This window comes from Rutilus rutilus (assembly GCF_951802725.1).
Source record: "Rutilus rutilus genome assembly, chromosome: 1".
Classification (NCBI taxonomy): domain Eukaryota; kingdom Metazoa; phylum Chordata; class Actinopteri; order Cypriniformes; family Leuciscidae; genus Rutilus; species Rutilus rutilus.
Genome location: NC_140209.1, coordinates 12,750,167 through 12,776,298, shown reverse-complemented (window position 1 = coordinate 12,776,298; position 26,132 = coordinate 12,750,167). Strand labels below are relative to the sequence as shown.

General features: G+C 38.4%; 3 protein-coding genes across 4 annotated transcripts in view; all 3 read right to left on the bottom strand.

The window, feature by feature from the left end:
• The window catches only part of LOC311287787 (uncharacterized protein), a 449,286-nt gene that overhangs the window by 158,652 nt on the left and 264,502 nt on the right, over window positions 1-26,132 (bottom strand). The window lies entirely within an intron of this gene.
• The window catches only part of LOC311287801 (uncharacterized protein), a 129,817-nt gene that overhangs the window by 51,279 nt on the left and 52,406 nt on the right, over window positions 1-26,132 (bottom strand). The window lies entirely within an intron of this gene.
• On the bottom strand, window positions 12,700-25,989 carry LOC311297825 (uncharacterized protein; the record flags this gene model as incomplete). The annotated part of the gene is made up of 3 exons (XM_084420288.1): window positions 12,700-13,338; window positions 20,016-20,081; window positions 25,969-25,989. 3 exons carry the CDS (start codon window positions 25,987-25,989, stop codon window positions 12,700-12,702), a joined length of 726 nt encoding a protein of 241 aa, XP_084276414.1.

The following is a 26,132-nucleotide window of genomic DNA, read 5'->3' as shown; positions in this document are numbered from 1 at the left end:
GGTGGTGGCTGCTCGTTTCGGGGCAATTGGCTTTGGACTACTGCTGGCCCCACCTCAGTAGTCCCTGCCCGTTTCCCGATGTGGTTCTGCACCCGCGAGAGAAGTGGCCCTCCTGCCCACATTTGAAACAATGCGAACAGTTCTCACCTGTTCCTTCCTCCTTGCACTTTTTGCAGCCTCTCCCTTCCGGCTTCAGTCCAAGAGGGCGGGGACTTGCCTCCATTACAGCCCGAAACATCTGCTGCATTTCCTTGCGAAGCTCTTCCATCATCTGCTGCGCGTTTATGCTGTCAGGCTTAGTCTCATTCCGCTTTACTGTTTTAATTGACGCTGTTGAGTCGGACTCCATGTGTTTAGAGGGACTCTGGCCAGGCGTGGATTTTACCTGAGATTCTGCTTGAAGCTCTTGTACTTTGGGAGTTTTACTAGCAGTGGATCTTTTTCGTTTCTCTTGTCTCTCACTTTCGACTTTGGCCGCCTCATCCACTTGCTGTATCAGTTCCTCATCTGTTATGCTCACATCGCTGAGGTGGGGTAGAATTTGGAACTTTACAGAATCGCTCAGCAGTCCAGTTTCGATCGAGCGGAGGAACTTGCGCTGAATGACGGCTCTGCTGTACTGCTCATCGGTGTCTTCGTTCGAGGCTTTCCATAACAGTTTCTCTTTCAGCTCGATCGCACGGAATACAAAGTTCAGGGCAGTCTCTTTGGGCTCTTGGGAGATGTTAAGAAGCTGGTGGTAAAGCTCTGTTGAACTGTCTACTCGATAGTGGCCCTTCAGGATGGTGAGGAGTGCATTGAGGGTCAGCCCACGCTTGATCTCTAACATGTCTCTCAACGGCAGTCCTGGACTGACAGCCCTGATTACAGCCTCAACCACTTCAGTCTGTGTGTGCCCCTTTTGTATTCCCAACTCAATCTGGCGGACTAAACTGAGATACGACAATTTGTCCCTCTGCCCACTCTCTCCAATTTGCCCACAAATTTTAAACTCCCTTCGCATCGTTACCTCCGGCAATGGGCTAACTGGCTCTAGCCGGCTCTTGAATGGTGAATCAGTCTTTAAAAGAGAGGTGTGTGGTGAGAAATCTTTTTTTAGTTCTTCTTTTGTAGCCGGCTTCTCTGATGGGTACACTTTATCTGACTGACTACGCCCCCTACTTTGTCTTTCAATGAGTGATAATAAATCAACACAGTACTGTTCACCTTCATCACCATCTAGTTTCTCCTCAAGCTGATCCAATTGACACTCGGCCATCCTGATGAGCGCCCTCCGTGTCCTGCTGCGGGACTCTCCACTGTCCAGGCTATCACATTTCAGGTACCTGCAGACGTCAACGAGAGAATCTTCCCCTAGCTGCCACAGAGCTGCACTCACTTTATCACGTACGTTCTGACTGGCGTCCATTTTGTTCAAGGTTCGACTCGTTGGGAAGGAGGGGGTTAATGGTGCTGGTCACTCTGTCGCCTCCTCCTGGCTGGCTCGCCAAAACATGTTACACTTTTAGGAATGAAGCGATGTCACTTCCTGGGGCAACACATTTATTTATCTGTATAAAACACATAGAAAACACTGTTCAAACAAGGAGCACATTTCTCTGCACTTGCGCGCTTCATCTCGTGCTGAATACTACTTCCATGCTCTTATGCTGTGATACCTTTACAAATTATCATAAACAATCACATGTCTGATAGTGCAAATGTCTAAGCTGGTACGTAACACTAGGCGCATTACTCTTTATACAATACTCAATTCTCAAGAATTACATGCTCTAAATACATAAACATTAACATAGATCTAAACATGTGCCGTGCCTGCTATAAAACGACATAAAAGGAAAGGTCTGACGAATACCATCATTAAAGTATTACAAACTCTCTTTTTAAAATGAATACAAGTGAATCATTAAACATACATGAAAATAGCATTTGGAATTAGTAAACAGTAGATATTCAGATCTCAGTAATAGTTAGTCTGCATTCACATTACTCTAGCATTGATAACTGCACACATATTTTAATACTCTTTCATATCACTGTTTAAATTATCTTTTAATCCGTTTTTACTCCTTCATGAAATATGCTAATGAACTGACTATATCATGAACTATGTTTCAACTGTTTAACAGTTACTGTGTTCTCACTATAAACTCACAAAATGATTAATAAAAGTGTTTTACCTCTGAATCTGACTGGAGTTCTTATTTAACAGTACTGAAATCGTTTTTTACATGTAATGGCTGACAAAGTAATGCTAAATGAGGGTATCAGGTCTATGTGCGTGGACTAAGAACAGACACGTGTGCCTCGTTAACTCAGACTGCCCAGACACGTCACTACACACGACTTAATAATGTTCGTACACGTCTATTTGGTTAATTATCCCTCGTCTCACACTCACGTCGAGTATATATCTTTTTAAGCCTTTATTCCTCCGTTTTGTTCACGTTAAAAGTTACTAATTTTCCTGTTGAGTTAACACTATCGTCCGCCATTTCACGCACGACACTCGTAATCACAGTCAAAACTCAACTTTTCTTCACGTCTCAGGCACGAACTACAGCTCTATAAGAATACAATACTGTTATGAATTTACTAGTATAAAGATTATTGTCAGCTTACCTGTATAAAACACATAGAAAACACTGTTCAAACAAGGAGCACATTTCTCTGCACTTGCGCGCTTCATCTCGTGCTGAATACTACTTCTATGCTGTCTAGCTAGTCAGCCACTCATGCGCCGCGCAACTCCCGGGTGCCCCCTGCTGACGACTCCGAGTTTCACCAAATTGAACACAATGCAATAAAGTAATACAAGTAACTAACAATAACTTTAACAATTCGAAATTTAAAGGGGGGTGCACTGATATCTGTCCTGTTTTACACTCTTAGTGCTACATAGGCATTATTGTCCGACTCGAAAGGAACGCCGTTACTGAGAGTTTCTGATATTATCATCATTCCGTGAGATGAAATTGTCCTGACAGACTGAGCGCGAGCTCATGAGGCTCCGCCCCCTGGGTCGTCCAGCAGCAGCTCATTTGCATTTAAAGGGCACACACTAAAACAGCGCGTTTTTCTGAGCCCCAAAAAATGACAATTTAAACATGCTGTAAAAAATGATCTGTTGGGTATTTTGAGCTGAAACTTCACCTACACACTCTTGGGACATCAGAGACTTATTTTACATCTTGTGAAAAGGGGCATAATACGGGACCTTTAAGCAGCTAAAATATTTTACTGATAAAATCGTCAGAGCAGCGCTGAGTGGAAGAGAGTACACAAGAATGAGATATTCTTTTTCAATAATTGGTCGTTTTGTGTCAAAGGCTTTATAATCAATAAATTGACTTCTATTTTTATAACAAAATCAGACCACAGAGAAATGTTCTGTCCAATTGTCCAACAGAGAAGCTTAGATACACATGGCTAGAATCATTAAAGTGTTCGCTCCCGATACACTTTATTCACTTTGATATTTCTGTCAGAAAAAAAAAAAATGAATAAAGAGTTATAAAAAGAATGAATGAAGTGTGTGTTTGTGCTGGCGTTTTCCACTAGAGGACAGTAAAACTCTCTGAAAAACTGATGATACATGAAAAACTGTGTATTAATAAACAATGAACAAAACTGTATTTGTATTAAATAACTTTACCAAAGATACAATTATGTAAGAAATATATTGTTAATTGTGTGTTAATATTTCAACTAATTTTAACAAATGAAACCTTATTGCAAATTTTGTGAATTACAAACATAGTGCATGTAAAAAGGTGGGCAAAAAAAAGATATGGTCAGAACATCTGATCTGTGCATTAAAGCTGCAGTCGGCAAGTCTGGCAGATTGAGTGGACTTAGCCAAAATTTTGAATGTTTACAACTCTCATCCCCCTCCCCCACTACCAACGAGCACCCGCCCATCGTCAGTGCGTGTGCACCTGATTTTCTGTGAACGCGTCCGTCTCTTTAGCATCGATCAACACCATGGACTCGGAGGTAGGCTGCCCTGGCTAATCTATCCATAGATAGCAATAACCGAGGAATTGGAAGCTTGTTAGTAGATTTTAGACGCTTCGTACAATCTTCAGGCGAACTTCAGGCGTGGTGTGTGCATGTGATATTGTAATGTGCGCGTCTGCGCGAGGGAGGGGGGATCTGTGGCGTGTGCACGAACTGTGATTGACAGTCAGATCTCACACCCCCCTGCGCTGATTGGACCCGATGAGACGGGAGCGGTGGATTTTTGCAAAACAAATAACACGCTCCAGGTGGAGTTAGAAGCTCAGGTTTTTTTCTAAAACCACCTTATTTATGTTGTTCTGTCGGATTATAGTGTCGATTTCACTGAATATGATCAAAAAAATGTTGCAGACGGCAGCTTTAAGACTTGCAGTGTAAACGCAGCCTAAGTGGTTTCTCCACTGCATGGATCTTCATGTGTTTCTCCAGGTAGTGTTTTAAAGCAAAACTCTTTCCACACTGATCACACGTGTGCGGCTTCTCTCCAGTGTGGATCCTCTCATGACTTTTCAGAGATGATGACCGACTGAATCTCTTGTCACAGTGTGAACACTTGTAAGGCTTTTCTCCAGTGTGGATCCTCTCATGTGTTTTCACATTTGCTAACTGATTGAATCTCTTGTCACAGTGTGAACACTTGTAAGGCTTTTCTCCAGTGTGGATCCTCTCATGTGTTTTCAGATCTCCTGACAGACTGAATCTCTTGTCACAGTGTGAACACTTGTAAGGTTTTTCTCCAGTGTGAATTCTCTGGTGCAGTTTTAAATTGCCCGCTGTAATAAAAGTCTTCTCACACTCAAAGCACATGTACTCTCTCACACCAGTGTGGATTTTCTGATGTGCCTGTAAATTACACCGCTGTGAAAAACTCTTTCCACACACAGAACATGAATATGGCTTCTCCTTTGTATGAACTCTCAGGTGTGACTTCAGGTCTGATGTTCTAAGAAATGTTTTTCCACACTGATCACATGTGAACGGCTTCTCTCCGGTGTGGATCCTCATGTGAACATTAAGATGTTCTTTTTGTGTGAAACTCTTCTCACACTGATCACATGTGAACGACTTCTCTCCAGTGTGAACTCTCATGTGAACATCAAGACTTTGTTTGCTTGATAGACTCTTTCCACACTGAGTGCAGGTGAAAGATTTCTTGGCTCTTCTTTTCTTTAAAAATATCGTTTTAGTCTTTGAGCGACTCAAAGGTTTTTCTCCAGGTTTGACATGATGTTCCTCCTTCACTTCACTCAGTTCTTCTCTCTCCTCCTTCACTACACTCAGTTCTTCACTCTCCTCCTCCACTTCAATCAGTTCTTCACTCTCCTCCTTCACTTCACTCAGTTCTTCACTCTCCTCCTTCACTTCACTCAGTTCTTCACTCTCCTCCTTCACTTCACTCAGTTCTTCACTCTCCCCGCTTTCTTCAATCAGGTCTGACATGAAAGAAATAAATTTTTATTTTCAGTACATCAAAATAATTCAGTAATAGACCACTGCTATTAAATATTATGATCATTTTGATGCATTTTTATAAATTATTATCCCTGAAACCTTCCATGAATGAGCTACATTGATCTTCCAATGATTACTTTTAAAACATAAATATATTTCATGCGTCTGTGTTTATTTTACTGAAGACTTTTTTAATGTCAATGTGGGACACCAGATACACAAGATCAAGTGAATTTCTCTGTTATAGTTCAAGTTTAAAGTGTCCGTAGAAACTTCACATACTGAAAGTCTAGACTGACTTTAACTAGTGTTGAATTGAAATGTTTTATTAGAATTATCGGGAGCTGAATTATCGTTTTAGATTCTGAAATGTTCTAATATACTTATATAATTTATCAAATCTCCTGGTTGTTCCCCCTTTATTACCAAAACGTTACATAATGTTTGCTTATACTTACAAGTAAGGACTTTATAGGTACTCTATAATTACAGAATTCGTTTGTAAATTTGTCATAAATACGTGTACTTTGCGGGCTGTAATCTAAAGCGTTACCAAATTAAACTTTTTGTGCAACATTTTGGCCAGGACTCCCTGGAAGAGATTTAATATCTCAATGGGACTATCCTGGTGAAATAAAGGATAAATAAAAAAATTATTAAAAAAATTATTATCTTCTTTTAAAAACAGGGCATTTCTTAAAACTGTGACACTCAGGAAGTGACATCATCTGGACTCTTTCTGCTGCATGATGACACGACAAGAAAATAATCTAAATCCATTGTCTCAGTTTTGACAGAAAATGTAGCGTGTTTACCACATTCATCAATGTGGGTCCATGGGACTTTCCCATGGAACTTTCCATGGGTTGTAAGTTACACTTACAACCCATGGAAAGTTCATTTACTTGATACGGTTTACTCTCACTATACTGAAGTATACTATAGAAATATCCAACATTTTGGTAATTCATTTGGTTTTTGGAATTCATAATAACATTTGGTATATTCCAACATGGTTGCAAAAGAATAAATAAAAAAAGTGAACCAGAGCTAAAATTATACTTAGTTTGACCTCATGTTTATAATAAATATGAAAGTTTCTCAAACCTCCCTCTACTGAACATTTGTTTAAAATTCAGTACCTATTTCATAGTTTAACTGTTTATCTAAATGTGATGAAGTGCTTGAATGTTTCTAACATGAATGTTCTTCAGCATCATGAATGAATGAAGAATAAACACCAACCTCTTTGTTCTTCAGGATCTTCAGTGTGTTTCATTCTGCAGGGTTCTGGATCACTCATGTTCTCACTGTCCTCTTTAATAAACTCAGTCTTTGCAGATTTCAGCTCTTCCTGATGCTCTGATGCTCGTCTTCACTTGTAGCTGATGGGAATTTACAGCATTTATTGGAGAATTACTGTGGGAGGAGCTTCACTGATGATGTAATTGCTGTGGGTGGAGCTTCTCAAACTCTGCGGTCCTCAGAGAAATCGAATCCCGTCCGAATGCGAATGTCTGTGATTTTTCTTGTGTGTTTTGGTCAACGTGAACTACCGTACAATCTCTCGCTATCGCGCCGGTATTCAAGTTTCAGCTTTTTGCGCACCGATAATAGATGTAGATGTGTACGGTACACTGCGAAGAAATAAAACAATTAAATCAACAAGAAGAGCCAAATCACGTAAACTGTTAAGACTGGCTACTGTAATATCAGTTTCAGGTAAGATTACTTTCATTTCTGCACTTAATTACATAACGTGTAAATTATATAAGTTAAAACTTTTTATTCCAGTGGGTTTATCATAAGAACCCAGTTCTATAAAATCATGATGATAAATGTATGTATAGTTTTTTTATACTACAATTTTTATTAAATGTTTACAAAACACTAAATATGTTAGGACACATATGAAAACACATTAAATGCAAGTAAACTGTCCATTTTATTGTTTAAAATATCTTTTGTAAAAAAAAGTCAAAACATAGGTTAAATAATGTTAGCGTAACAGATATACTTATGTAAAAATTAAGCAACATATTTATTCTGACATGTGCTTATATAAAATATATAAAAGATTAAGAGTTCATACTAAAATAATTTAAATTATTAAAAACTTCTAGCTGACAAATGGGTAAAACCTAGTGTTTTGAAGGATAGTGGGAAAGTGTAAAGATTTAAAATGACAATGAGTATTTTTGGGTCTGCACTATGATCCTTAAATACAATGTTTGAATATGTCATCAAATGATGTTTGTTCTAAATATTCCTATATTTTTTTATTTATCTATTTCTAACATTATTATGTTTCTTTATTTAAATAAGGGCAAGTATATAGAAAGTAGTAAAGAACTGTAAGAAAAGCATTTGAACAAATAAATAAAAGTAATATTTGTAACCAACAAATCCACTCAGTCTGCTGACACCAATGAAATGAGCTTTAAGTGTCAATTTACAGGAGATCTGAAGACATCAGCATAATAAATGAGGTGAAAACAGGAACTATTGTCATGAAATAAAGAGTGTTTTCAGCAGATCTGTTAATATTGATGAGCCTCAGACTATCAACACTCATTCAACAAGCCATTCAGGATCATCAGCAGATCATCTCACTTTATTCTGAGTGTTTGCTGTTAGAAACACATTATTTGAGTCAGGATACATGATAAAAGCCTGTTAAACTGCTCTAATGAAAGAAAATACTGTAATTTCTTGTCAAAAAAGGTCAGAAACACACTATTGACACTCATCTTTATCCTCCACTACAACAAAATAACTACAGTGGCATAGTATCACCTCTGTCAATTTCTGACCACAATACTGTTCACTTGATCCCTATTTCCAAGACCGCCCTAAAGAGCCGCAAACCCCTGGTTAAATCTATCAATGTATGGTCAGAAGACAGCGTAGAAGCACTGAAAGACTGTTTTTATGCACAGACTGGGACATTTCTCTAGTGAGCGAAGCCTGGACCTTTCCTCAGAAGTTCCCACAGATTACATATAATTCTGTTCTGACGCTGTGATCCCAAAACGGAATATAAGAGTCTTCCTAATAATAAGCCTTATATTACAAAGGAGGTAAAGGATTGTATTAAGAGCAAAAAACAATCAGGCATTTAGGATTATTGACCACTTAAAACTTAAAGGGACACTTATTTGCATTAAGCTTTGTATCGTTAGAAACCCAGTCATATTTTTGAATGGTCGTGGATTATTCCCTCATTTTCCCCTGAGACGGGAGAAATACGGATTTCAGTGCTGCAGTTCCTGCTTATAATGTTCTTCCATATCATATTGAGTACCCTCCGCCATTGTCGTAACTTCACATCTGGCTCCATAGCGCCTGTTAGCTTAGCTTCCAAACAAGATGGCGGATATTGCTTTTATGGAGCCAGATGTGAAGTTAAGACAATGGCAGAGGGTACTCAATATGATATGGAAGAAGAGGATTTCGAAAGTCTGATGCTCGAATCAGGTGTTCGTGTCTACTTTAACGAGCCGCGATATAGCGAAGAGCAGCGGATGCTGATGGAGGAACAGGAGGCAGAAGACCTGTCGCGGATGAGGACCCCGGACTGGCTTAAGCTGGGGCGGACTGGTGGTGCCTGTGCTCTCGCAGAGATAAAGTCCGTCTGCTACAAAGAATTTCAACGATGCCTATTTCTCCTGGACGAAATCTCTGAATCAGACGAGGACACGGACGTTTGTGTTGGGAACCATCCTAGTTTCGCACCGCACATGGACAGCGGCGTCCTGGAGACATGTTCTGGATTAGTGGGAGTGGCTTGCGGAGCTGTGCAATGTGGTGCATTGTGGGAGTTGTTGTCTTCCATACAAATGCACCCTAAAGTTACTTTCTGTCTTTCCTCGGTCAAGAAGGCCCCAAATTCAAAATTTATGTTACATTTCAACTACATATATGACCCACTTTCAATAAAGATTAATGTTCCCACGGGTGAAATACTCCTTTAAAACTGTACAAAAGGAGTTGACCCAAAAGCTCAAAGAAGCAAAGGAACATCATAGGGAGTTGATAGAGAAAAACTTCAAAACTATGAACTCTAAAAAACTTTGGGACTCAATGAGGATAGCAACACATATGAAACCGACAGGGAAACCCTTGCATGTCATAGATGAACTGACAAAAGCAAATGAGTTGAATTATTTTTACAAGAGGTTTGACAATCATGTTTTCTCGGTTGAATGTGATATGGTGCTTTACAGTATTGTTACTGATGATGCTGATAGGTTTGAGATTGACCCTAAATCCATCAACAAGGTCTTCAAGCAAATCAGTGTAAACAAGGCCACAGGTCCAGAATTCATCCCTGCTTTTCTACTAAAACATGTGCAGATGAACTGATGCCCCATTATCCAGAGGTCCCTACAGTCTCACACTGTACCAACACAATGGAGAAAGGCCATTATTATACCTGTCCCTTAGAAGCCCTGCCCACAGGAGAATAATGATCTTAGGCCTATTGCCTTCACTTCTGTTGGGATGAGTGCATAGAAAAGCTCATTATGAGCAAAGTAAATCTAGATGCAGGCCCACAGTTAGATCCTCATCAGTTCGCATACAAACATCAGAGACTCATTACTCATTTTATCAACTGCATATTGTTATTGTTCACTTTTATTTTCTGCTGATTCTACTTGAATCTGGAATAATTTTAGTTCTGAAAGACGTGAAGTAGCCTGATATGATTGCTTTTTGAGCTTTCCATGTTTTTCCATTAATTTTCTCAAAATAGCTTTTGCCTAATAAACAATATTTCAACCACACCTGTTGCTTCTTCATGTTGTCACTTCTTCTTGAGTCTCTCCATCTTTGTCTGACTGCGCTTTGAACATATAAGGCTTAAAGTTTTTAAAATTTTCTGTGCATGTCTGTGTGAGGTAAAAGGACACGAGCTGTTGTAGCTCCGCCCCCTGTGCCGGGAGCAGCAGCTCATTTGCATTTAAAGGGTCAGACACAAAAACTCTGTTTTTGCTCACCCTCAAAAAGTGACATGTTTAGCATGTTATATAAAAATATCTGTGAGGTATTTTGAGCTAAAACTCTGGGGACATCAAATACTTATTTTACATCTTGTGGAAAGGGCATTATACCACCCCTTTAAACAACAATTATTAGTGTCCCCATCTCACCATAGCTTAGAAAGAGAGCAGCTGGAATAAAGAGAAGCGGCGTCTAATCCTTGTTATTTTTGTGTAATTATGTTGGTTTATAGATGTTTTGTCGTTGTGAATTGCGATGGCTCGATCATGAGCGATTTGTTCTTTTTATGTTGACTGCAGATCCAATAGGTTCAGAAATTATAAGTTCACCTCTCGAGTCTTTGGTTGAATATTCGTTGATGATGTCCACGTGATGATCAAACGACTCAGACCCAAAGACCCGAGAGGGGAACTAATCATTTCTGTACCTGATACAGTCTGGGCCCTCAATATTTCCTGAATATTTTTCCCTTAAACACTATGTCATTTAGTTTATCTTTCAGTTCATTATAACATTCAATATCAAAAGCTGTTTCTGCATTTAGTTGTCTGTTAGGATGTCTGGTAAATTCCTTGTTCCTCCTGTTTTTGATGCCATTGAAACTGATCCTGCAACTGACGTCCTTATCTCTAACCTGCTCGTTCACGGTCTTAAAGGAGAAGTTCACTTTCAAAAAAACTTTTGCTGATAATTTACTCACCCCCATGTCATCCAAGATGTCCATGTCTTTTTTTCTTCAGTCGCAAAGAAATTAAGGTTTTTGATGAAAACATTCCAGGATTTCCCCCCATGTAATGGATTCTATTGGGACCCAAACGGTAGAAGGTCCAAATGACAGTTTAAGTGCAGCTTCAAAGGGCTTTAAACGATACCAGACGATGAATAAGGGTCTTATCTAGCGAAACGATCGGTCATTTCAAAAATAAATAAAAAAGTTTAAGTTTTATAAGCACAAATGTTCGCATTGCTCTGTTCTGTGATGCGCGTTCGTGACGTCACGTAATACGTAATTACGTTGAAAAGGTCACGCTTGAAAAATTTCTGTCCTGAAGAAAATGTTCTTTTTGGCTTTTTAATATTAAAACACCCAGGATACGCACACGAAATGGGCATTTTAAACGATAAACTGACACAAATACATTTGAAAATGTGTATATGGTCCTCCTTCCGCACATTTGTAAACACGTCAAGCGTGACCTTTTCAACGTAATTGCGTATTACGTGACGTCACGAACGCACATCACAGAACAGAGCAAGGCGAGCGTTTGTGCTTATAAAACTTAAACTTTTTTATTTATTTTGGAAATGACCGATCGTTTCGCTAGATAAGACCCTTATTCATCGTCTGGTATCGTTTAAAGCCCTTTGCAGCTGCACTGAAACTGTCATTTGGACCTTCTACCGTTTGGGTCCCAATAGAATCCATTACATGGGGGGAAATCCTGGAATGTTTTCATCAAAAACCTTAATTTCTTTGCGACTGAAGAAAGAAAGACATGGACATCTTGGATGACATGGGGGTGAGTAAATTATCAGCAAAAGTTTTTTTGAAAGTGAACTTCTCCTTTAAGTGTCATGACTTGAGTCTGATCTGCTGTGTTTTTGTCTTTTCTCTGTGTTTGTGTGCTTTGTTGTCTTTTGCCTCCTTGTTGCCATTTTTCAGCCCTTCACAGCTGGATCTGAACACTATCTTCTGGCCTCTGCCCAAACTTTTCAACTCTAAGTGTCTTTCTCCTAACAGAAGCAAACAGCCACACTGGATTTTCTTTATGTTTGGCAGCAGCGTCTACTAATAGCAAAACTATAATTATCTTCACCTCGCTAGTGAGAAACGTCATGGCTTTTTAAGTTGCTTCATCAGAGCAGCGCTGACAACACGCAGGTGTATCTGAACTATATGTTTATGTGTTTGAGTGGAATTCAGAGAGCACACGAGAATAAGATATTCTTTTCCATAATAACTAATACATGCATAATACATAATACAATTTAATTTTGTGGCAACAAACTTGGAAATAATTGGTTGTTTTGTGTCAAAGGCTTTATAATCAATAAATTGACTTCTATTTTTATAACAAAATCCGACCACAGAGAAATGTTCTGTCCAATTGTCCAACAGAGAAGCTTAGTTTCAATTTTAGCTTGAAGCTTAGTCACAAATTTTGTGAATTAAATATAGTGAATAAAAAAAAAAAGATATGGTCAAAACATCTGATCTGTGCATTAAGACTTGCAGTGTAAACGAAGCCTAAGTGGTTTCTCCACTGCATGGATCTTCATGTGTTTCTCCAGGTAATGTTTTAAAGCAAAACTCTTTCCACACTGATCACACATGTGCGGCTTCTCTCCAGTGTGGATCCTCTCATGTGTTTTCAGATCTGCTGATCGACTGAATCTCTTGTCACAGTGTGAACACTTGTAAGGTTTTTCTCCAGTGTGATTTCTCTGGTGCAGTTTTAAACTGTTCGCTGCAGTAAAAGTCTTCTCACACACAAAGCACACGTACTCTCTCACACCAGTGTGGATTTTCTGATGTGCATGTAAATTTTGCAGCTGTGAAAAACTCTTTCCACACACAGAACATGAATGCGGCTTCTCCTTCGTATGAACTCTCAGGTGTTTCTTCAGGTTTGCTGAACTAAAAAATGTTTTTCCACACTGATCACATGTGAACGGCTTCTCTCCGGTGTGGATCCTCATGTGAACATTAAGATGTTCTTTTTGTGTGAAACTCTTCCCGCACTGATCGCATATGAACGGCTTCTCTCCAGTGTGAACTCTCATGTGAACATCAAGACTACGGTTGCTTGATAAACACTTTCCACACTGAGTGCAAGTGAAAGATTTCTTGGCTCTTCTTTTCTTTAAAAATGTCTGTTTAGTCTTTGAGCGACTCAAAGGTTTTTCTCCAGGTTTGACATGATGTTCCTCCTCCACTTCACTCAGTTCTTCACTCTCCTCCTTCACTTCACTCAGTTCTTCTCTCTCCTCCTTCACTTCACTCAGTTCTTCACTCTCCTCCTTCACTTCACTCAGTTCTTCTCTCTCCTCCTTCACTTCACTCAGTTCTTCACTCTCCACACTCTCTTCCATCGGGTCTGACATGAAATAAATTAATTTTTATTTTCAGTACATCAAACTAATTCACTAATAGACAACTGCTATTAAATATTATGATCATTTTGATGCATTTTTATAAATTATTTTCCCTGAAACCTTCCATGAATGAGCTACATTGATCTTCCAATTATTACTTCTAAAACATAAATATATTCCATTCTTCTGTATTTATTTAACTGAAGACTTTTTTAATGTGAATGTGGGACAACAGATACACAAGATCAAGTGAACTTTCCTGTGTTATAGTTCAAGTTTAAAGTGTCCGTAGAAACTTCACATACTGAAAGTCTAGACTGACTTTAACTAGTGTTGAATTGAAATGTGTTATTAGAATTATCGTGAGCGTTTTAGATTCTGAAATGTTCTAATATACTTATATAATTTATCAAATCTCCTGGTTGTTCCCCCTTTATTACCAAAACTTTACATATTGTTCGCTTACTTACAAGTAAGGACTTTATATGTACTCTATAATTACAGAATTCATTTGTAAATTTGTCATAAATGCGTGTACTTTGCGGGCTGTAATCTAAAGCGTTAACAATTTAAACTTTTTGTGCAACATTTTGGCCAGGACTCCCTGGAAGAGATTTATTATCTCATGGGACTATCCTGGTGAAATAAAGTTTTTTTTTTAGTTTTTTTTTAAATAATTCTATAGTATTTCTTAAACCTGTGACACACTCAGGAAGTGATAACATCTGGGCTCTTTCTAGAGCATGATGGGATGACAAGAAAATAATTTCAGTCCATTGTCTCAGTTTTAAGAGAAAATGTAGTGCGTTTACCACATTCATCAACGTTGTTACCAAATATATTTTTAAGAAATTAAGAGTTCAGATGCAAAAGCCTCTAAGTGCCATCTGAAATTTTCTTCTAGAATGATCATTTTTATCAAGCTCGTATATTTAAGTAATTTAAGTAATGACAATTAATAGGTAATTTGCATTGCCATTTAAGTGAAATTATTGAACTTAAATATACGAGCTTGATAAAAATTATCATTCTAGAACAAAATTTCAGATGGCACTTAGAGGATTTTGCATCTGAACTCTTCATATATAATTAGAATAACGTCTATGATTTATGGGACATAGAACTTTATCAGTAACTATGAATCATATTTTGCTTAAGTTACACTTACAACCCTGTCAGCCATTCTGGAAAGTTCATTTACTTGAAAAAAGTTTACCGTTTATTGATAAAAAAAAAGAAAAAAAAAAAAGGTAAACTTTACTGAGAAATATCCAACATTTGGGTAATACATTTGGTTTTTGGAATTCATAATTCATAAAACATTTGGTATATTCCAAAATGGTTGCAAAAAAAAAAAAAAAAAAGTGAACCATTAACCAGAGCTAAAATTATACTTAGTTTGACCTCATGTTGACAATCAATATGAAAGTTTTTCAAACCTCCCTTTACTGAACATTTCTTGAAAATTCAGTACATATTCGATACTTGAACTGTTTATCTAAATGTGCTGAAGTGCTTGAATGTTTCTAACATGAATGTTTTTCAGCATCATGAATGAATGAAGAATAAACACCAACCTCTTTGTTCTTCAGGATCTTCAGTGTGTTTCATTCTGCAGGGTTCTGGATCACTCATGTTCTCACTGTCCTCTTTAATAAACTCAGTCTTTGCAGATTTCAGCTCTTCCTGATGCTCTGATGCTCGTCTTCACTTGTAGCTGATGGGAATTTACAGCATTTATTGGAGAATTACAGTGGGAGGAGCTTCATTGATGATGTAATTGCTGTGGGAGGAGCTTCACTGTCCATATGACTGCTGTGGGCGGACCTTCTCTGACTGAACAGCAGATTGGTTGGAGGAGATGATCTGCCAAAATCAAAAATATATCAGTAACTAAGTTTATTTTTATAGGGTCAAAGACCAAATGTCAAATGTTAAGTCTGCATCAAATACAGTTTAAAAGTGATTTAAAAGTGATAAGAGTAAACTGTCCATTTAATGCAAGAGGCAATTGCCACCTTAGATACAGAATGTTTAGCAAATGCTCCCAACTACAGGGTTTCCAAATAAATGTAAAGAACAAGCAGAGATGTGTACAATCTTTATTTGACACTCAATGAGATGTAAAAATATAATTATACAAAAATTATTCTAGAAAAAAAAAATGTACAAGTTACAAATACAATAACTTTCACACAAAAAGAAAAGAATACTGATGTCATAAAGTGGCCACCTGTAAAATCAGATCTTGAAAAGTCAATATCAATATCCCATGGGATAAGTCACATTTGGGAAAGAGAAAGAAAAAAGAAAAGAAAAACAAAAATCCAAATAAATTAAATTCAAACAACCTCATTTCACACCTTCATGCAAATGTATAACCAAAAATCACAATCCAAACAAAAGTATAAATGGATTAAATAAATCCTCCCAATCCCAGCAGTTTATAGCCCATGGTAGTTGTAAAGGAATTGACAGTAGATAAGAGCGGTGCCAATAACCACCCACAGTACTCAAGAACACGATTAATAGCCTCAAAAAAAAAAAAAAAAAAAAAAAAAAAAAATTATATATATATATATATATATATAAATCAACCAATATAACAAATAAATAACTCAATACCCAATCATGATCAGCACACACTTCCATACACACAAACACCACCACAAACACGCGTTCACACCGACACGCGCTCGCCTCAACACACACTCATATAAAGACTCGTTTCCATAAAACGTGCTCACACAAACATGCGCTCACACAAACACGCGCTCGCATCAACACACACACTCGCCTAAAGCCCCGCTCACACACTCGCCTAAAGCCCCGCTCACACAACCTCGCGCGTCTAAATCACGGTAGTCCGTGGGAGTTGAGCGCGCACCCTCTCCAGTCTCCACAGCACAGCACCACCGGTCGCAGTAACGAGCCGCCACACAGCAGCAAAACAACAGCGGGCAGATGTCTGTAAAATAACTACTCAATTTGGTCATTAACCACGCATTCAAGGCAAGGCAAGGCAAGGCAAGTTTATTTATATAGCACATTTCATACACAATGGCAATTCAAAGTGCTTTACATAGAAGAAATTAAAATAATAAAAAGAAATAAGAATAATTAAAACAGTTTAGAAAAATAAAAAATAAAATACAGTACAAACAGTCGGACGAACATTGGCACAGTGCTCATTCAGTAAATGCATAGCTAAACAGATGTGTTTTGAGTCTGGATTTGAATGTGACTACAGTAGGAGCACGTCTGATCTCCTCTGGAAGCTGGTTCCAGCTGCGGCTGGCATAATAGCTAAAAGCGGACTCACCATGCTTAGAGTGAACCCTTGGTATTTCTAGCTGATATGATCCTAATGATCTGAGTGATCTGTTGGGTTTATATTCAGTGAGCATATCTGCAATGTATTGAGGTCCTAGGCCATTGAATGATTTATATACCAGTAATAATACTTTAAAATCAATCCTAAATTTAACTGGGAGCCAGTGTAAAGACCTGAGGACTGGTGTGATATGTTCATATTTTCTGGTTCTGCTCAGAATCCTGGCGGCAGCGTTCTGTATGAGCTGCAACTGTCTTATGGTCTTTTTGGGAAGTCCAGTGAGGAGTCCATTACAATAATCCACCCTGCTGGTGATGAAAGCATGCACAAGTTTCTCTAAGTCTTGTCTGGAAACAAAGCATCTAATTCTTGCAATATTTTTCAGATGATAGTATGCTGATTTAGTTATTGCTTTGACATGACTACTGAAACTAAGGTCTGACTCTAGTGACACACCAAGATTCCTGACTTGATTTTTGGTTGTTTGACCCCTAGAGTGAAGGTATGCGTTCACCTTGAGAACTTCATCTTTGTTTCCAAACGCAATGACTTCAGTTTTGTCTTTGTTTAACTGAAGAAAGTTTTGACACATCCAACTGTTGACTTCATCAATGCATTGGCACAGGGAGTCAATGGGGCTGTAATCGTTAGGCGATAGGGCTAAGTAGAGCTGTGTGTCGTCTGCATAGCTGTGGTAAGCAATTTGGTTCTTTCTCATTATTTGGCTCATTGGGAGCATATACAGGTTGAACAGGAGTGGCGCAAGAATTGAGCCTTGAGGGACTCCGCATGTCATGGATGTCCACTCAGACTTATGGTCTCCTATACTCACATAATAACCTCTCCCATCTAAGTATGACCTGAACCATTTTAGGACTATCCCAGAAAGCCCCACCCAGTTTTCCAGCCTGTCCAGAAGTATGTTGTGATCGACAGTGTCAAATGCAGCACTGAGGTCGAGTAGTACCAGCACTGATAATTTGCCTGAATCAGTATTTAAGCGAATATCGTTTATTATCTTTATGAGCGCTGTCTCTGTGCTGTGGTGCGGTCGGAAACCAGATTGAAAATTGTCAAAGTATCCATTCGAGCATAATAATTTGTTCAGCTGATTGAAGACAACTTTTTCAATGATCTTACCTATGAAAGGAAGATTTGAGATCGGTCTATAGTTGCTTAATATGGTCTTATCCAGATTGCTCTTTTTCAGGAGGGGCTTGACAACTGCAGTTTTCAGGGAGTTTGGAAAACTCCCAGAGAGAAGTGAAGCATTTACCACTTCTAGAAGATCTGCTTCTAAACTGTTTAACACACTTTTGAAAAACGATGTGGGAAGTGTGTCAAGAGCACAGGTTGATGTTTTAAGGTGCTGTACGGTTTCTTCCAAAATTTTGCCATCAATTTCTTTGAAATCAGACATAGTAACTACTTTCTCAGGTGGTTTGATCTGTCTGACCCCAGCGCAAGTCAAGGATGTGCTGATCACCTTTCTGATATTATTGATTTTCTCAGAGAAGAAAGAAGCAAACTCACTGCACTTGCTGTCTGAGAGCATTTCACTGGGAATCTGGCTTGGGGGGTTTGTCAGTCTCTCTACAGTAGCAAACAGAGTGCGTGTGTTGTTTAAATTGCTGTTTATAATATTTGAGAAGAAAGTCTGTCTAGCTTTGCCTAGTTCCATATTGAAAGCATGAAGGCTGTCTTTGTAGATGTTATAATGGACTACAAGTTTTGTCTTCCGCCACATGCGCTCTGCTTTTCTGCATTGTCTTTTCATATTTTGCACTGCTGTTGAGTTTCTCCAAGGTGCTTTTTGTCTGCCACTCTTCTTCCTGACTTTCACAGGAGCAATATCATCAATTACACCTTTAACTTTTGAGTTAAAAGAATCAAGGAGAAAATCAACAGAGTCTGCAGATATGCTTGGTGTTAAAGATATAGCCTTCATAAATAGGACACTAGTGTTCTCATTTAAGCATCTCTTCTTGACAGACACAGATCTAGCTTCAGTGGCAGGAGAGATCAATATATCAAAGAAAATACAGAAATGATCAGACAGTGCTACATCCTTAATAACAATCGATGAAATGTTTAGACCCTTACTGATAAGTAAATCTAAAGTGTGTCCACGATTGTGTGTGGGTCCATGTACATGCTGAGTCAGATCAAAAGTTTTTAAAACAGTTCTGATTTCTTTTGCCATATTGTTTTCTGCATTATCTATATGGATGTTAAAATCTCCAGCAATGGCAAAACAGTCAAACTCTGAGGTAATTGTTGATAACAGTTCTGTAAAGTCCTCAGCAAAGGCTGGAGAGTATTTTGGAGGCCTGTAAATAATGAAAAGTAAAATGCGTGGAGCACCTTTTAACACAGTACCCAGATATTCGAAAGACAAGTAATTCCCAAATGATATTTGCTTACATTGATAGATATCTTTAAAAAGAGCAGCTAGACCCCCACCTCTCTTAACAGCTCTGCAGACACTCATAAAAGTAAAGTTAGGAGGGGCTGCTTCATTGAGGATTGTTGCACTGCAGCTGTCTTCTAGCCAGGTTTCATTTAGAAGCATAAAATCCAGGTTGTTTGTGGTTATTAAGTCGTTGACTAGAAGTGATTTATTTTTAAGTGAGCGAATGTTTAAAAGAGCTAACTTAACAGACTTACTTTTCCCCACAGCAATATTAGTTTGACGTGTAATAGGCACCAGATTAGTTGGGTTTGCTGTACGGCTATTGAAGGCCTTAGACTTTCTATCATGTAATAGAACAGCAATAGAGAAAGATACAGGCACACTGGGTTCCCGCTTGTTTTGTAAACATTTGAGAAAGTTACTGTTATCAGAGCGGGCACCCGACACATATCACTGAGAGCTGGTATCAGTTGTTTTTGGTTCACCTCGAGCAGAAGGAGGAGGGTGTGGGCCCTGCCGTTGTGGCAGAGGCCGAAGAGCTCTCACAGGAGGAGGGGGAGGGCGAGCTGGGCCCGCAGGCTTTGGTGGTAGTGGTGCCTGTCTTTTTTTAGTTGGTATCTGGGGGCTTGCTATTCACACTATCTAAAATTAAATCTCTGGTTAGCAAACAACTTACAAAATACCATATGAACTTACCTGCAGCACAATTGACTGGCCATCGGTGAGAACGGTGAACAAACCACCAATACTGCCTTCATCACACTATGTAAACGAGTCATCATTAAAAAACGGCACTATTAAAGAATGATTGCAGCAACATATCAATAACATACCTTGAAATATGTTAATGCAGTTGAACATCCACAGGCCCACGGCAAAAGTTAAAAGGGATTTCCAACTTATGCAGGTCTACGACACTTAATACGCGCTCAATGCTTGATGCATAATAGATTGCTCTTGCGACACAAAAGAATGCAGTCTGCATACCATGCCGGAGGGAAAACGGAAGTAAAAGGAAATCTCCGCGTTTTTAAAGGGGCCGTGAGCTTAACTTCCGCCCAGCTCCATCAACTCACACAGAATGGTAAAACCCTAAAAGGGTCACCCCATTACATTCGCATAACAGATATACTTGTGTAAAAATCAAGCAACATATTTATTCTGACCTGTGCTTATATAAAATATATATATACAAGATTAAGAGTTCATACTAAAATGATTTAAATGATTAAAAACGTCTAGCTGACAAGTGGGTAAAACCTAGTGTTTTGAAGGATAGTGGGAAAGTATAAAGATTTAAAACGACAATGAGTATTTTGGGGTCTGCACTATGAACTTAAATATACGAGCTTGATAAAAAAGATCATTCTAGAAGAAAATTTCAGATGGCACTTAGAGGCTTTTGCATCTGAACTCTTCATATCATTTTTTTTATTTTATTTTTTAATCAGAATTATTTGATTATTTGCTTCACTTGGTTAACGCTTCACACTCCTGTCCAGTTGGTGGCGGTAAATGCACCTTTTAGTTGGTTTCCCAACCGCCATAAAACTCTGAAAGAAGAAGAAAATAAGTATTTTGTCCAGGGGGGCAGCGTTTCATATTATTTTGAAGCTTCCCCGGGCGCCGCCATTGGCTAGCAGACCATCACCTGCTGTTAGCATCCCATTGACTCCCATTCATTTTGGCGTAACTTTGACAGTGAATAACTTTACATCTGAGGCGTTTAAAGACTCCATTTGTCCATTATTTATTTCTAAAGAAACACGAAAATGTATAAAAGGCTCTATTACCTTGTATCTTACGTTATGGCCCCGTAGAAGCAGTTTTTGTAAAAATAGGCTAACGATTGCGTCATAACCACTCGACTCTCTGTCGCACAGTAGAGAGATTACCGTATGGACAGGAGGAGAAGCTTGCGGCCAATCGGGGGGACGTGGAGGCAAAATGACGAAGTAATTAATCAGAATACTTAGCAAAAGTTTCTCCTGCTCCTAGCTCATGGACAGCTCCTACTCGCGCTCTCCATCTCTGCAAGATTCAGAAGGGAATGATTCAGATTTCTCTCGGCACAGCTACTAGAAGACAGACGGGTTGCTCACGTCACATCTACGTCGTCAAGCTCAGTTTGAGTCTGCGCAGTACGCTCAGCCATCAGGAAGTGAGTGCCTCTAATTGACTTCACTTCTCTCCGTTGAATCCAATGGGGTCGCTGTGTCCAGTTTATATACTGTCTATGATTTTGTCAGACTGTTGTTGTATGTACTGCAATTGCCTTCCTTGCCTGACTCCAAGTGCAGTTTTGTTTTGTTTGTTTGCATCTTTATTTTTGTCCTGCTTCCACTCTCTCCCTCTTGTCCTGCCAGGCCTGGTTTCCTCGACTGCCTGCCCAGGCGTTCTCTGTTCTTTTGGGACTCGGATGTACCACCCCAGACCCTCTCTGTACGCTCATCACTCTCATCAGAGATCTCAGTTTGACTTGGACATTGTGTCACTGGTGACGCTTTAATTGGTCCTTTTTGAGAAGTTCTCTCCTGGCCCAGTGGACATTTATTTGGACTTCCTCTTTTCTTTTGTGTTCCTGTTATTTTTTTTCTGGGCTCATTGAGAGCAAAATCAATTTTTCTGTTACCTGTAACTGAATCCGTGACTCTCCCTGACATTAACCCTTTCACACGTAAGTTTAAAATATTCTGCCTGACCCCCCAGCGTGAGTTTTTCAAGGTGACCGTTATTTAGAATGTGTCACTTTATGGTTTCCATGGTGACGCATCATTGTGTGTCACGTGACACACCGCAATAACAACAGAGTTGAAAGAATGATGATCTGCTTTTATGTCATTTTTCCTTTTTTATTCAAAATATTCACAAATTTGTTAGATATGGCACAAAATATCTGATATTCCAATTGTCAAATATATGCAAGTGGAAGTGTTTTGTTTTTTGAAAACCATTATAACGATCGCGTTAGTTGCGCTGTATGCGCGGTGGGCGCCGCCATCTTAGTTTGTGCCGCAGATGCAGTTCAGAGAATCGGATCTGTTGGATTTACAACAAATTCATCCACTTCTCCCGAAATACATAAACGTAAGTGGCTGGTGAACTGGGAGAAGAATAGTGTAAACTTTAAAGTTAACTTATGAATAAAACTAATTATAATGGTTAGTTGTATTAACTAACTTTACCAAAGATACAATTATGTAAGAAATATATTGTTCATTGTGTGTTAATATTTCAGCTAATTTTAACAAATGAAACCTTATTGCAAATTTTGTGAATTACAAACATAGTGCATGTAAAAAGGTGGGTAAAAAAAATATATGGTCAAAACATCTGATCTGTGCATCAAAACTTGCAGTGTAAACGCAGCCTAAGTGGTTTCTCCACTGCATGGATCTTCATGTGTTTCTCCAGGTAGCGTTTCAAAGCAAAACTCTTTCCACACTGATCACACGTGCGGCTTCTCTCTGCTGTGGATCCTCTCATGTCTTTTCAGTTCTGTTGACTGACTGAATCTCTTGTCACAGTGTGAACACATGTAAGGTTTGTCTCCAGTGTGAATTCTCTGGTGCAGTTTTAAACTGCCCGCTGTAATAAAAGTCTTCTCACACTCAAAGCACATGTACTCTCTCACATCAGTGTGTATTTTCTCATGTGCATGTAAATATTGCAGCAGTGAAAAACTCTTTCCACACACGGAACATGAATGCGGCTTCTCCTTCATATGAACTCTCAGATGTGACTTCAGGTCTGATGCCCTAAGAAATGTTTTTCCACACTGATCACATGTGAACGGCTTCTCTCCGGTGTGGATCCTCATGTGAACATTAAGATGTTCTTTTTGTGTGAACCTCTTTCCACACTGATCACATGTGAACGGCTTCTCTCCAGAATGAACTCTCATGTGACGCTCAAGTTTTTGTTTGCTTAATAAACTCTTTCCACACTGAGTGCAGGTGAAAGATTTCTTGGCTCTTCTTTTCTTTAAAAATGTCTTTTTAGTCTTTGAGCGACTTAAAGGTTTTTCTCCAGGTTTGACATGATGTTCCTCCTCCACTTCACTCAGTTCTTCTCTCTCCTCCTTCACTTCACTCAGTTCTTCACTCTCCTCCTTCACTACACTCAGTTCTTCTCTCTCCTCCTTCACTTCACTCAGTTCTTCACTCTCCTCCTTCACTTCACTCAGTTCTTCTCTCTCCTCCTTCACTTCACTCAGTTCTTCACTCTCCTCCTTCACTTCACTCAGTTCTTCTCTCTCCTCGCTTTCCTGAATCAGGTCTGACATGAAAGAAATTAATTTTTATTTTCAGTACATCAAAAATAAGTAATAGACAATTGCTATTAAATATGATGATCACGTTGATGCATTTTTATAAATTATTGTCCCTGAAACCTTCCATGAAAGATGTACATTGATCTTCCAATTATTACTTTTAAAACGTAAATATATTTCATGCGTCTGTGTTTATTTTACTAAAGACTTTTTTAATGTGAATGTGGGACACCAGAAACTCAAGATCAAGTGAATTTCTCTGTGTTATAGTTCAAGTTTAAAGTGTCCGTAGAAACTTCACATACTGAAAGTCTAGACTGACTTTAACTAGTGTTGAATTGAAATGTTTTATTAGAATTATCGGGATTTAGATTCTAAAAAGTTGTAAAATACTTACAGTATAAATAATTTATCAAATCTCCTGGTTGTTCCCCCTTTACTCCCAAAAGGTTACATATTGTTTGCTTATACTTACAAGCAGGGTTGGGGAGTAACGGAATACATGTAACGGCGTTACGTAATCAGGATACAAAAATCCAGTAACTGTAATCCGTTACAGTTACGTCAAAAAACGTAATAATCAGATTATAGTTACATTTAAAAAAAAGGGGGGAATACTTTCAGGATTACAATGGTTTAATTTAAAACTAAATAAATAAGTATTTTGGCATAATAGCACTATATTAAGCGCTGCTTGATTATACAGTAGTTCCTGGTTCTGTTGCCAGTAATGACTCACGTGTGCCACGCGCTGAATGCGCAAATAACAGCTGTCTACAATCTCCTCAGACGCAGATTGAATCACTGCTGCTAGTAGAAACGACGCTGCCTGCGGGTAAAATCGCTTTTAATTCATGGAAATTCCGCTGCTATTTTGTAGAAATTAGGAGAGTATCTTTTTTAGTACTCAAAATGTCCTTTCTTAATCTTTTCTCACGTAACGGGATGTTCGCTGTCTAGGTAACGTAGGGGAACTCCCACTGCCAACGCCACAAGTTCAGTCAGGCAAATTAAGAAAGATCACGGCTTTAGTCAACATGTAGGCCTATTTTAAAATAAACTAATATGTAGATTGTGTAAAAATTGTAAATGTTGTGTTTTTATTTTTTAGTTAAAAATTAGTTACAAATAAAACAAAATAATCTGTAATACCATACATTAGCCACTAGATGTCTGTATAGCCCTTTACATAAATATATATTCAGGCCTGTGTGAATATTTTGAAAATATTGTAATGTACACTGAGCCAAATTCTTAATAAATAAAAGTTTTTTAATTTTTTTTTTTATAATATTGCTTGACTTTATTTATATACGTGACCTTGAAGTAATCCAAAAGTAATCAGTTACATTACTTTCATATTATAGTACTTGGATTACGTTACTGAATACTTTTTTTATGAAGTAATTTGTAACTGTAACGGAATACATTTTTAAAGTAATCCTCCCAAGCCTGCTTACAAGTAAGGACTTTATAGGTTCTCTATAATTACAGAATTCGTTTGTAAATTTGTCATAAATACGTGTACTTTGCGGGCTGTAATCTAAAGCGTTACCAAATTAAACTTTTTGTGCAACATTTTGGCCAGGACTCCCTGGAAGAGATTTAATATCTCAATGGGACTATCCTGGTGAAATAAAGGATAAATAAAAAATTAATTAAAAAAATGATTTTCCTCTTTTAAAAACAGAGCATTTCTTAAAACTGTGACACTCAGGAAGTGACATCATCTGGACTCTTTCTGTTGCATGATGAGACGACAAGAAAATAGACAAGAAAATAATCTCAATCCATTGTCTCAGTTTTGACAGAAAATATAGCGTGTTTACCACATTCATCAACCCTGTTACCAAAGTTATTATTGAGAAATATAATTAGTCTCAAAGATTTCTGGGTACAAGGTCAATTGGTCCAAGTCAGAGGCTTTACCCCTGACTGCTTATTGTCCAAAGTCATTGTTTCAGACCTGTGCATTTAAATGGCCTGACAAGGGCATTCTATATTTAGGAATTACTTTCCCCCATCAGTTGAAGGATATTGCTAAAGTCAATCTTGACCCCCTTGCAGAAAAAATTTCAGCTGACACAGCGAGATGGGCACCACTTTTTCTTTCCCTTTGGGGCAAGGTGAATGTACTAAAAATGAACTCCATACCTAAAATTAATTATGTTTTAAGCTCACTGCCCATCTGTGTCCATTCAAAATATTTTAGTATATTTGATAGGATATGCAAACAGTTTTTGTGGAATGGGAAGAAGCCTCGAATGCGGCTAGAGAAATTGCAGCTACCAGTTGAGAGAGGAGGACTGGGTCTCCCCAAGATATCTTTGTATCATTTTGCATTTGGTTTGAGGCACCTGGGACAATGGATGTTACCTCCAGAGCGAGCTCCCCCATGGCTAGCCATGGAAAAATCTGTTTGTCCACATTTACCATTTGAGTCCTTGCTGATAACAAAACTACCACTATCAGTGCGCAATCATCCAATTATTTCCCATCTACAAACAGTCTGGAAGAAAACTTCTTGTATTTTAGGGGTT